The sequence below is a fragment of the Salmo salar genome, chromosome ssa22 (assembly GCF_905237065.1).
Source record: "Salmo salar chromosome ssa22, Ssal_v3.1, whole genome shotgun sequence".
NCBI lineage: Eukaryota > Metazoa > Chordata > Actinopteri > Salmoniformes > Salmonidae > Salmo > Salmo salar.
The window spans coordinates 52,863,840-52,877,571 of NC_059463.1; the positions used below are offsets into that span (position 1 = coordinate 52,863,840).

The 13,732-nt window shown below is 45.3% G+C and overlaps 1 protein-coding gene across 3 annotated transcripts in view; it reads right to left on the bottom strand.

Moving 5' to 3' along the window:
- Positions 1-2,465: 2,465 nt before the first annotated feature.
- The window catches only part of LOC106583707 (integrin alpha-7), a 92,200-nt gene continuing 80,933 nt past the window's right edge, over positions 2,466-13,732 (bottom strand). For 2 of the 3 annotated variants that reach the window (XM_045705068.1, XM_045705067.1), the window contains exons 17-22: positions 11,921-12,139; positions 11,562-11,678; positions 11,051-11,164; positions 8,355-8,453; positions 7,819-7,944; positions 2,466-4,496 (exon numbers count right to left, since the gene is read on the bottom strand). In XM_045705068.1, the coding sequence (XP_045561024.1) occupies positions 4,335-4,496; positions 7,819-7,944; positions 8,355-8,453; positions 11,051-11,164; positions 11,562-11,678; positions 11,921-12,139 (837 nt within the window). In that variant the 3' untranslated portion in view covers positions 2,466-4,334. Of the gene's footprint in view, positions 4,497-4,998; positions 5,137-7,818; positions 7,945-8,354; positions 8,454-11,050; positions 11,165-11,561; positions 11,679-11,920; positions 12,140-13,732 lie in introns of all 3 variants that reach the window. The other variant, XM_045705069.1, reaches the window with a different exon arrangement.

The following is a 13,732-nucleotide window of genomic DNA, read 5'->3' on the forward strand; positions in this document are numbered from 1 at the left end:
GTGTGTGTGTTTGTTGGAGTGACAGTGTGTGTGAGTGTGTGTGAGTGTGTAGGGCCCTGTGAGTGTGCACAGAGACAGTGCAAAAATACAAATGAAAGGTGAATAAAGATACAAGGTAAACTATGATAGTCTGTGTAGCTATTTATCAGTTGTATTGCTTTTTTTAATTTAACTAGGCAAGCCAGTTAAGAACAACTTCTTGTTTACAGTGACGGCCTACACCAGCCAAACCCAGACGACGCTGCCCTATGGGACTCCCAATCACAGCCAGATGTGATACAGCCTGGATTCAAACCAGGAACTGTAGTGACGCCTCTTGCACTGAGATGCACTGCTTAGACCGCTGCGCCACTCGGGAGCTTAGGATAGAAGCTGTTCAGGAGCCTGTTGGTGTCAGACTGGACGCACCGGTACCGCTTGTCGTTGGCTGGCTGGAGTCTTTAATGATTTCCCAGGCCTTCCTTCCACACCGCCTGGTATAGAGGTTTCTGGATGGCAGGGAGCTCAGCCCCAGTGACGTACTGGGCTGTCCGCACTACCATCTGTAGCGCCATGTGATCGAGGGCGGTGATATTGCCATACCAGGCAGTGATGTAGCCACAGGTTTGGGTTGCGACGGGAGGGACGGATGGATGGGATAATGGGCTGGCTGGCTCACTCGCTCACACTCATAGCAGGCAGGGGCAGAACTATGGCACGGCTCTTCTCCGACCTTGCTGGGGGGTCTATACTGTGCTGGAAAGATGGTGAGGCGGAATAGTCCGCGCGTGGGTGCTTGTTCTCCGGTACAATGGCAGCTTGCGACTTACCACTTTCCACTGTTTTATGCTACAGCTGAGGTGCATCATTCTCCCTGCCATCCATCCACACACACACACACACACACACACACACACACACACACACACACACACACACACACACACACACACACACACACACACACACACACACACACACACACACACACACACTGATGAGTGGTGTCAGGTGGACATAGCTGGCAACACGCAGGTTCAAAAAAAAATTGTTAAGAAGGTGGTGCTGCTGAGTACGGTGGAAGGGAGAGGCCGAAGTGACCCCCTTAGGACTCAGAGATTTTTGCATTTTTTAACACCTGTAACTGCCATTTCCTGCATTTCCGTATTGGGGTGTGGTGCCTGGTTTTAATTTGATTTAATAAAATAAATATATATATATATTATTATTACATAGTGCTGCAGCCAGTCCACAAGGTGCCGCAGCCAGTCCACAAGGTGGCGCAGCCAGTCCACAAGGTGGCGCAGCCAGTCCACAAGGGGGCGCAGCCAGTCCACAAGGTGGCGCAGCCAGTCCACAAGGTGCCGCAGCTAGTCCACAAGGTGGCGCAGCCAGTCCACAAGGTGGCGCAGCCAGTCCACAAGGTGCCGCATTGACACTCCTGCATTCTTTGGGGAGAACCCTGCTGGTATATTGTTATTTATAAGATTCATTTTAGGAAAACTGCCATTTTATCTAAACCTCTCTTCTAGCTTGAAATGAAAACATAAAATGTCAGAACTTGTTTTAAGGTAACAGTCCCGAACACTGGAGCTGTATTTTCAAGTACTTTCAGTACTCAGCCCCCTGGTGCTGGAGTTCCTTACAAGCCAACCTAAAAGTCCTGGACCTTGTGTCCCTGGAGGAGTTCAAAGGTCAAATAGATGAACAGATTGAGTCATGTAGCTGTTTCTAGCTGTCATCCGATGTCACTAGTCGGCGTTGCCTTATGTAAGGAAGCATTTTATGTTTTGATACTGTAATGGCCCTGTAATTTTACATACTGGACCTAATGTTTCCCGACTTGTGTCGTGTACATGTTCTTTACTGCATGTTATACTGACGTGTCTTCTGGTTGATGTAATGTTTCTGTTTGTCTGAAACTGATGTGTTGATGCTGCTGTCTTGGTCCAGGTCTCTCTTGAAAATGTGATTTTTATCTCAATGAGAATACACTGGTTAAATAAAAGTTAAATAAAAACATACTCCGAACATACCAGAACATACCAAAACATACTAGAACATATCAGAACATACTAGAAAAAATCAACATACAATGCCATTTTGTTATCTGTGCGTTGAACCATGCAGATCATTCTATTTAACTAAGATAACAGGAACAAAAGCCAACTGTCTCTCAGTACTATACAGTACATACTGTCTACAATTACAAAAAGCATATCCTTTCATCCTTTGAATGTACCATTTACTCTAAATAAGGATACCTCTGCATACATTCTCTAAAAAATGTTTTCTTCTATATCAACAGTTTTTACAAACATTTGAAGTATTCTTGGGATTTGTATAGTGTGTGTGTATATATATATATATATATATATCCCCTCTTTCCAAGCCAAGTCAAACCAGAGTGTGTTATCACCCTCTAGTGTCCACTAGACATTTAGCAGGTTCTGGCATTTTGACAGAAATACAAGGACCAAACCCAGTCCATTCTCAAACTAAATTCATTTAATTAGTCTTTCACTTTTGTTGCTATTTACAATGGTAAAACAAATAAATCAAATCATGATTTCCCCCCCCCCAAACATTTTTTTTTTTGTCTGAACAACACCAATATTCTTTAATGCATTTATTACAAGATTGTCCAGCAATTTCTAAATCACAAAGTAGACTCTACATGCTCATAGGCCCAGTAGACAACAAGGACGTATATTAATTGTGTGTACAGGGCCGTATTCTCATTGTGTGTACAGGGCCGTATTCTCATTGTGTGTACAGGGCCGTATTCTCATTGTGTGTACAGGGCAGTATATTCAGTGTGTGTACAGCACTGTATATTCCACCATAGTCTCACTGCTCAACTTCTCATATCCATTCACTTCAGGGGTGATAGGGCCAGGAGTTTATCCGGACCACGTAGCCTGACCAGAGAAAACTCCAGGCCATACTTATAGGTTTTAAACTGGGTCGTGAAACACTCTACAAATGATGTACCTTAACCGTCAGTAAAGCTTCAGTAAACCTTCGGTAAAGCTTCGGTAAAGCTTCAGTAGCTCCAAAGTTAATTATCATCCTCTTCCTACCAATTAATTCTCTCTCTTTTTGAATTAAGCCATAAGGCACTTTTATGTAAATACGAACTGTAATAAATTATTATTTACAATCATCTTTCCCATCAAGGTTTCAAATTATTGAGGACATCTAAGGGGCTGCAGGGGGATATGTGAAGTACCTGAACAATATGGTACTCAACCACAAATATAAACTTGGTTTGTTTGTATCTAATATCTCCTACCATGAGCTGAAGCTGTTGATATTGTCGTTTGAAGTTGTTTTCTTCAAGATCATTCAGGTGATGGATTGTTATTGTGAATTCCTCTAGAGGACACAGTCCTTGAATTAGTTATAACACAATCAATTCAACTGATTCCAATGTTATGGCCATAGCAGTGCGCAGTCAGAAGGTGCCGCAGCCAGTGTTCATTAGTTACCAAATGGAAGAAAACAGAAGGGACAATCTGAACTTTGTAAGAAACACTTGCTTTGGTTTTCCGTTACAAAACGTTTTACCATGGTGTGTCCTAATGAATAAGACCCTAAGGACTTCAAAAAGACAACAGACTAGCGTGTTCTGATCAATCGTTTCTAAATGGGAGCTGGTGTTGTCAGATCGTTTTCATTCTAACGCTGTACAGTGACTCAAATTAAAACGCTAAACAATAATATATAAACATAGCTTCTCTTTGCCCTTTTCGATCTTACAGTACAGTAGTTATGACAAGAAGCAGTCCGAGTCATAGGCATCGGCTTTGAAATAAGGGTGTGTGTGTGTGTGTGTGTGTGTGTGTGTGTGTGTGTTGATCTATTAACCTATCAGAAAAGATCAGTGAATATTGATGCCTGTCAGCAGTAAAAGTCCATTTGAGTGTTAGTGTTCAGTCTATCAATATGTATTGATCAATCTGATAGGTATTGACCTAGTCAGAAGTCTGTGTGCAGTATTACAGTCAGTAAAAACCACCAATGCAAGGCATGGTACATATAGATTCTCGTCGGTCGGTCGGTCGGTCAGTCGGCAGTAGCAGTCCAGAATATTGATCCAGTCATTCTAAAAGTAGAATACAGTAGAATACAGTAGAATAGCATTGGCTTAAGCGAGTTTTCACCATTGATAAATCCATGATGGGAAGTGTGCACACTTCAGAAGAAGGGTGAAGAATCGGGACATAGCCTCAATGTGCACAACAGTGTTGTGACAGTCAGTCTGCACACGTTTGTTCCACTGCAGAGTTAGTGAGTGCCATAGGGTTGAATGGGTGTTTGTTGTTATTCTAGTCCTTGTTTGTTGATGTTGTTCAGGAGCTTCCGTCGCTCCAGTGTGTGGCCCACTCCTTCTTCTGGAGGATCCCTGCCTTCTGCTGGCTCTGCTGGAACTGGGGCCGGTCTTGACGGGGGATCTTCACTGCATGGTACTGAGGCACTTTGTCTTCATACTGGACCCGACGGAAGAAACCACACTTTGGCAGAGAGAGAGAGAGAGAGAGAGAGAGACTAGGTTGATGTTGCTATGCAACCCAAGGAAGATTTTTGGTTGCTGATTATGAAACATTGTGCATGTGCCACAAAAGCCAAAAACATCCAGGTGATTTGCATAAAGTTTGAATAAAGCAGGTGACACACAACAAGCAAAGTAAACACACCACACAGCATAATACCCATATGCTGTCAACACACTCTTGCACCGCCATTTTGTGAGAAACAAGAAACAAGTTCTTTCTGGCATTCTAACCTAATCTAATCAGGAGACATATGACCAGATGAAATGAGATTATTCATGAATAGAACAGGAAGGACAATCTCATCAGGAAGAGAACATGTAAACAACCTCCTACAACGCCACGATGAACTTGTTTCAGGTATACAGAGGTTTACAGATCACAACTCAGGCAAAGTCACAGCACTGACAGGCCGGTGCAGAGCAGGCCAAGGTACAGAGCAGGCCAGGGTGCATGGCTTTACCACTTGGAGAGAGGAGAGGGCAGGAACCTATTGGTCTGACGCCTGCTTCTCAACCTCAGAGGGCTGAGCATGCATGTGGGCGTGGTAGTACTCTGTTTCGTACTGCGGGCGGCGCTCTGTACGCTTGAAGAACCCACACTGGGGAGGAGGAGGAGGAGGAGGAGGAGGAGGAGAGGGAGTTACAACAGAGATGTGGAGGGAGGAAGAGAGAGAACACAGTTTGAAAAAAGTAAAGAAGAGGAGAGGTGGACTAGAGAAGAGAGAGATGGACTAGAGAAGAGAGAGAAGGAGAGATGGACTAGAGAAGAGAGAGAAGGAGAGATGGACTAGAAAAGAGAGAGGACTACAGAAAAGAGGGGAAAGATGGACTAGAGAAGAGAGGGGAGGATAGATGAACTAGAGAAGAGAGAGGAGAACTAGAGAAGAGAAGAGAGGGGAGGAGAGATGGACTAGAGAAGAGAGAGGACTACAGAAAAGAGGGGAGAGATGGACTAGAGAAGAGAGGGGAGGATAGATGGACTAGAGAAGAGAGAGAAGAACTAGAGAAGAGAGGGGAGGGGAGGAGAGATGGACTAGAGAAGAGAGACAAGGACTAGAGAAGAGAAGAGAGGGGAGGAGAGATGGACTAGAGCAGAGAGGGGAGGAGAGATGGACTAGAGAAGAGAGAAGGGCTACAGAAGAGAGGGGAGGAGAGATGGGCTAGAGAAGAGAGGGGAGGAGAGATGGGCTAGAGAAGAGAGGGGAGGAGAGGAGAGATGGGCTAGAGAAGAGAGGGGAGGAGAGATGGACTAGAGAAGAGAGGGAAGGAGAGATGGACTAGAGAAGAGAGGGTAGGAGAGATAGACTAGAGAAGAGAGAGGAGGGCTACAGAAGAGAGGGGAGGAGAGATGGGCTAGAGAAGAGAGAGGAGGAGAGATGGGCTAGAGAAGAGAGGGGAGGAGAGGAGAGATGGGCTAGAGAAGAGAGGGGAGGAGAGATGGACTAGAGAAGAGAGGGTAGGAGAGATAGACTAGAGAAGAGAGGGGAGGAGAGATAGACTAGAGAAGAGAGGGGAGGAGAGATAGACTAGAGAAGAGAGAGGAGGGCTACAGAAGAGAGGGGAGGAGAGATGGGCTAGAGAAGAGAGGGGAGGAGAGGAGAGATGGGCTAGAGAAGAGAGGGGAGGAGAGATGGACTAGAGAAGAGAGAGAAGGAGAGATGGACTAGAGGAGAGTGCAGACTTGTCACAAAGAGATGGCATAGATGGCAATATCAAAGACATTGAATGATAAGATAATAATGGAAATAGATGTAAGTTGGCTGATGTACATTTTTTGTATGTGTAAAACAACACATTTCACCACACCTATCCGGTGGATGTGAGAATAAAAATAAAAAGTAACCCGTTTTCTTTCTTCCAGAGTATGCAGGCAAGCAGAGCCAGCAGCAGGATGCCAGCCAGGATAATAGAGATACACCACATGACCAACAGGATGTGGACACCTGCTCGTCAAACATCTCATTCCATAATCAGGGCTTTAATATGGATGTTGGTCTCCCAGTGTGGTCGCTCCAGTGTGTGTCTGCTATAACAGCCTCCACTCTTCTGGGAGTGATGTCAGGCAATGAGGACTGGTTCGCAGTCGGTGTTCCAGTTCATCCCAGAGGTGTTCATTGAGGTCAGGGCTCTATAGAGGCCAGTCAAGTTCTTCCACACCGATCTCGAAAATCCATTTCTGTATGGACATCACTTTGTGCATGGGGGCATTTTCATGCTGCAACAGGAAAGGGCCTTCCACAAACTGTTGCTGCAAAGTTCGGAGCACAGAATCGTCTAGAATGTTATTGTATAATGAAGCGTTAATATTTCCCTTCACTGGAACTAAGGGGCCAAGCATGAACCATGAAAAACAGCCCCAGACCATTACTCCTCCTCCACCAAACTTTACAGTTGGCACTATGCATTCGGGCAGGTGGCGTTCTCCTGCCATGCATCAAACCCAGATGCATCCGTCGGACTGCCAGATAGTAAAACGTGATTCATCACTCCAGAGAACATGTTTCCACTGCTTCAGAGTCCAATGGCGGCGAGCTTTACACCACTCCAGCCGACGCTTGGCATTGCACATGGTGATCTTGGGCTTGTGTGCGGCTGCTCGGCCATGGAAACTCATTTCATGAAGCCCCTGACGAACAGTTCTTGTTCTGACGTTGGTTCCAGAGGCAGTTTGGAACTCAGTAGTGAGTGTTGCAACCGAGGACAGACGATTTTTACTCGCTATGCGCTTCAGCACTCGATGGTCCTCTTCTGTGAGCTTGTGTGGCATACCACTTCGCGGCTGAGACGTTGTTGCTCCTAGACGGTTCCACTTCACAATAACAGCACTTACAGTTGACCGGAGCAGCTCTAGCAGGGCAGACATTGTATGAACTGACTTGTTGGAAAGGTGGCATCCTTTGACGGTGCCACGTTGACGCTGCTGATGTTTGTCTATGGAGATTGCATGGCTGTGTGCTCTATTCTTTTTTTTACATCTGAAATAGCTGAATCCATGAATTTGAAGGGGTGTCCACATACTGGTGTATTTGTATTGTATGTAGGTACATTAACTCATGTACCATAGGTACGGTAAGTCATGTGATGTGTGTTGTATCTTCTACGGAATGCAGACCAGCAGAGCCAGCACCAGGATAATAGAGATATGTAGGAACAGTAATAGAGGTGTTTATTCTGTGTTATACTAGGTGTTGGTACCTTCCAGAGGATGCAGACCAGGATAATAGAGATATGTAGGAACAGTAATAGAGGTGTTTATTCTGTGTTATACTAGGTGTTGGTACCTTCCAGAGGATGCAGACCAGCAGAGCCAGCACCAGGATACCAGCCAGGATGGCTATGAGAATCCACCACCAGGGGATCCAGTACTGGGCAGTCAGACCAACCTCTGGGTAAATCATCACTGGGACCTACAGGGAAAACACAGTAATATAAAGCAATGAGTGTTTTATTGTGAAGTGTCTTGTCTTTACTGTGTATGTGTCACTAGTAGTTAGAACACAGAGTCTTTTCCTGGTCAGGTCATGTGATCAGGAAAAACTCATGCTCTAGGTATTCATGTTAATAGTTAAGAGTGTGTGTGTCTGTCAGTGTGTGTGTGTCTCAGTGTGTCTCAGTGTGTGTCTCTCAGTGTGTGTGTGTGTGTGTGTGTGTCTCAGTGTGTGTGTGTCTCAGTGTGTGTGTGTCTCAGTGTGTGTGTGTGTGTGTGTCTCATGTGTGTGTGTGTGTGTGTGTGTGTGTGTGTCTCAGTGTGTGTGTGTGTGTGTGTCTCAGTGTGTGTGTCTCTCAGTGTGTGTGCGTCTCAGTGTGTGTTTGTTACCTGTGCAGCAGCATCCCTCAGCACCAGGTGTTTGATGCTGGATTTGACTGTGATGTTGGCTCTAACCAGGAGCTCCAGAACACTGACTGATTGGAACTCCTGCCAGAGAGAGAGATGAGAAGAGAGGGATGAAAAAGAGGAGAGGAAAGAAGAAAAAAAGAGGGGGAGAGAGATAGAGAGGGGGAGAGAGAGAGGGAGAGAGAGAGAAAAGAGGAGAGGAGAGAGAGAGAGAGAGAGAGAGAGAGAGAGAGAGAGAGAGAGAAAAAACAGAGGAGGAGAGAGAGAGGGAGAGAGGGAGAGAGAGAGAAAAGAGGAGAGGAGAGAGAGAGAGCGAAAAGAGGAGGAGAGAGAGAGAGAAAAGAGGAAGAGGAGAGAGAGAAAAGAGGAGGAGGAGAGAGAGAGGAGAGAAGAAAGGATAGAGAAGATTAACACTAGTCATTTACTAGGTGAAGGAGATTAGTGTGGCTCTGACCAGTAACTCCAGGTCTGAAAGAAACTCCTGACAGCAATAAATGATGTATTCAAAGGTTACAGAAATCCCTTTTAACATCAGTAGTTGTCTTGACACAACGTGCTTTATAGCAGGCCAGCCTGGACCCCAAAGAGCAGGCAGAAGCAGAGAAGACTTCATCAACACAGACATTTACTAAGGAGAGGAGACTACACTGGCCAAACATGATCAATGACATTATCAATTATATATTTATATGAGATGGTCAATAATAGGTTAGCCTGGCAAGAGACCGAGATCACTTTGTGCTTTAGCCAACTCCTATGAATCATTCCTCATTGTTTTATTTACAATGAATGACAAGGAGCACGGATAATGGCGGCTTTATATGCTGATTTATACATTGCCAAAATACAATGCAAAGTGTACCTTGTGTTGCCTTGTAGTTACAGTCTGTGATCGGCTCTCACGCCTTCATTATGCCCTTTCACAGTTACTGTTTCAGCAATACAAATGATACTATTTAACATACACTTTGCATTAAGTGGTACTTCAGGAAAACGTGCCAAGCAGAGACATGAAAGGTTGGAGCTGTGACAGAGTAATGGCCACAGTGTTGAGAGGTGTTGTTGTTGAGAGGTGTTGTTGAGGGGTGGTGTTGTTGAGGGGTAGTGTTGTTGAGGGGTAGTGTTGTTGAGGGGTGGTGTTGTTGAAGGGTAGTGTTGTTGAAGGGTAGTGTTGTTGAGGGGTAGTGTTGTTGAAGGGTAGTGTTGTTGAGGGGTAGTGTTGTTGGGGTGAGGGGTGGTGTTGTTGAAGGGTAGTGTTGTTGAGGGGTAGTGTTGTTGAGGGGTAGTGTTGTTGAGGGGTGGTGTTGTTGAGGGGTAGTGTTGTTGAAGGGTAGTGTTGTTGAGGGGTGGTGTTGTTGAAGGGTAGTGTTGTTGAGGGGTAGTGTTGTTGAGGGGTGGTGTTGTTGAGGGGTAGTGTGGGTAGTGTTGTTGAAGGGTAGTGTTGTTGAAGGGTAGTGTTGTTGAGGGGTGGTGTTGTTGAAGGGTAGTGTTGTTGAGGGGTGGTGTTGTTGAGGGGTAGTGTGGGTAGTGTTGTTGAAGGGTAGTGTTGTTGAAGGGTAGTGTTGTTGAGGGGTGGTGTTGTTGAAGGGTAGTGTTGTTGAAGGGTAGTGTTGTTGAGGGGTGGTGTTGTTGAAGGGTAGTGTTGTTGAGGGGTAGTGTTGTTGAGGGGTGGTGTTGTTGAGGGGTAGTGTGGGTAGTGTTGTTGAAGGGTAGTGTTGTTGAAGGGTAGTGTTGTTGAGGGGTAGTGTTGTTGAAGGGTAGTGTTGTTGAGGGGTAGTGTTGTTGAGGGGTAGTGTGGGTGGTGTTGTTGAAGGGTAGTGTTGTTGAAGGGTAGTGTTGTTGAGGGGTAGTGTTGTTGAAGGGTAGTGTTGTTGAAGGGTAGTGTTGTTGAAGGGTAGTGTGGTTGAGGGGTAGTGTTGTTGAAGGGTAGTGTTGTTGAGGGGTAGTGTTGTTGAGGGGTAGTGTTGTTGAGGGGTAGTGTTATGTTTGTTCTTTGATTAATGCCGAAACCAAGCTCAGCATTACTACTTTTAATAACCAGATGCTTCATCTAGCAAAGTGCATCACTTGTGTAGCCATACAAGGCCATACAATTCTATCAACCACCACAAGTTCTGCATAGTGCATTGCATTATGGGAACAGTAGTCTATGTTAAAAACACATAATACAATACGTGAGAACAGGTTTTATCTATCTATAAGCTAAAAGCTCAAAAAGCACTTGTTTTTTCCTACTAGCACTGACTTTGCTGAGGGAAAATGTTCTTGCTACGTCTGTGATATGTTGTTGTCTCACCAATTATTTTAAGATAAAAATGCTATCTGTAAGCTATTTGAAGAAGAAAAAAGGTATCTATAAGCTAAAAAAAGGCACTTGTTTTTTCCTACTAACACTGACTTTGATGATAAATACTTTTTGGAGGGAAAATGTACTTGCTATGATTGGGATATGTAGTCTCAGCTAGCTATGTTAAAATGAACACACTACTACTGTAAGTCACTCTGGATAACAGTGTCTGCTAAATTACTCAAATAGAAATGTAATGTGATGTGTTTGTTTTACCTTCAGGAAGGGGCCGTTACACCACATGTCGTGTAGGGTGAATTGCATCATGGGAACAGTAGTCTTTGATATTACCACATAACAGCATAATGTGATAGGTGATGTGGTGTTTTACCTCCAGAAAAGTGCTGTTCCAAAGGCGTCCCTGGATCTTGAGGACAGCAGAGTCAGAGAAGCTGTGGAGAGGACACTGGAACAGCACACAGCGCGCTGAACCCAGCAGACAGTCCTACACACAAACAGAGGGTTGGGAAGACCATCGATGAGAATAGCAGGGTTGGTATTCAATCAAACTCACAGTATGGATGCGCTGAGGTGCAGGGCTCTAGGGGCATGTTTGTAGCACGTGAGCTATGTGATGTTTTTTATAGTGCTGACCTGATTACAACCAGTGTTATGGAGCAGTGAACTACATGTAGTTCAACCAGTAATTTAACTACATTTTACAGTAGCTTGATGGTAGTTCAACTAAATTCAACTCTTGGTAGTGTTTCCGGTAGTTAATTACTTTTTTAGCCATGTAGTGGTGTAGCTAACTACTGGAACTACACACTACTCCCTCACTCTCACTTTCTGTCCCTCCTTCACTCTCACTTTCTGTCCCTCCCTCACTCTCTCTCTCTCACCAGTTTGAGTGACTTGCGTCTCTCTGAGGCAGCCACAGCAGGCGTAGTCCTACCCAGACTGCCCTTGGTCATCACATGGCCCTCTTCTTCTGGGTTGGAACGCCCCTTCCTCCTGGCCTGCTCACAGGGACATGAAGCAGAGGACAACACACATTACATCACGTATATCAAATATATATATATCTTTTTTTACATCTCATGAAACCACAACAATACTTCGTTTTAGGCAAACAATATAATTATGCTTTAGCTCATGGGTGTGAGGTGGTGTACCCCTTTTTGTCCAATGAGGTTATTTCTGGACAACATTCTTCTCCATTTATGGAAGCCCTTATGGCTCAAGACCACTAAAATCCTACCTTCAGGCCTGCAGCCTGTGGCTGGTCGTCAGAAGGAGAACTGTGGGAGAACTTGCGTGGGTTGAGGGAGGTGTGGGGGGTACAGGGTGTTTCTGGATGGCCATGGAAGTGGAGAGCAGTGGGGTACAGGAGCCACTTCCCATTGGACAGCTCGTGAGGCCACATGACGTTGAGGAAGGCGGAGCCTAGCGTCTGCAGGGACGGCCCGGTGTTGGTCACCTGATCAAAACATGAAGGGTTGAATAGTTAACTGAATGAAAAAAAAACACACCAAAAACACACCAAAATATTCATATATTGCGCTCTTCACAACACTGCATAGCTTTTCATCTTATATCTTCCAATGTCCACAGCCATAGAAATATATCCCTGTGGTACATTATCAATCAATCAATCAAATGTATTTATAAAGCCCTTTTTACATCAGCAGATGTCACAAAGTGCTATGGTCTTGTCATGCCCTGACCTTAGAGAGCCTTTTTTATTCTCTATTTGGTTAGGTCAGGGTGTGACTTGGGTGGGCATACCTATGTTTCTATTTCTTTGTTGGCCTCTGTTGGTTCCCAATCAGAGGCAGCTGTTTATCGTTGTCTCTGATTGGGGATCATAATTAGGCAGCCGGTTTCCCACCTGTGTTTGTGGGTAATTATTATTTTCTGTGAGTGTTTGTGTGTGCCACAGTTGCGTCACGTTTGATTTCTGTTTACCTGTTTTTTTTTGTGGAAGGTTTCACTTCCATTAAAGATGTGGAATTACATGCACGCTGCGCCTTGGCTCATTTATGACAGGGAGTTTGAAGACAGTGACTGTGACAGGTCTAAGGTCTACACCTATTGTATTCGGCGCATGTGACAAATAACATTTTATTTGATTAGATTTTTAGAAACATGGTGGCTAGGAAAAACTCCCTAGAAAGGCAGAAACCTAGGAAGAGACCTAGAGAGGAACCAGGCTCTGAGGGGTGGCCAATCCTCTTCTGGCTGTGCCGGGTGGAGATTATAACAGTACATGGCCAAGATGTTCAAATGTTCATAGATGACCAGCAGGGTCAAATAATAATAATCATAGTGGTTGTAGAGGGTGCAACAGGTCAGCACCTCAGGAGTAAATGTCAGTTGGCTTTTCATAGCCAAGCATTCAGATAGAGACAGAAGGTGCGGTAGAGAGAGAGTAGAAAACAGCAGGTCTGGGACAAGGTAGCACATCTGGTGAACAGGTCAGGGTTCCATAGCCTCAGGCAGAACAGTTGAAAGTGGAGCAGCAGCACGACCAGGTGGACTGGGGACAGCAAGGAGTCATCAGTCCAGGTAGTCCTGAGGCATGGTCCTAGGGCTCAGGTCCCCCGGGAGGGGAGGAGAGGGAGAGAATTAGAGGGAGCATACTTAAATTCACACAGGACACCGGATAAGACAGTAGAATTACACCAGATGTAACAGACTGACCCTAGCCCCCTACACATAAACTAGATACTGGAGGCTGAGACATGAGGAGACACTGTGGCATCGTCCGACGATATCCCCGAACAGGGCCAACAAGGCAGGATATAACCCCACCCACTTTGCCAAAGCACAGCCCCCACACCACTAGAGGGATATACGCAGACCAACAACTTACTACCCTGAGGGAAGGCTGAGTATAGCCCACGAAGATCTCCTCCACCACATAAACCCAAGGGGGGAGGGGGGTCACAAGCCCGGACAGGAAGATCACTTCAGTGATTCAACTCACTCACTTGACGTACCCCTTCTAGGGACGGCATGGAAGAGCACCAGTAAGCCAGTGACTCAGCCCCTGTAATAGGGTTAGAGGCAG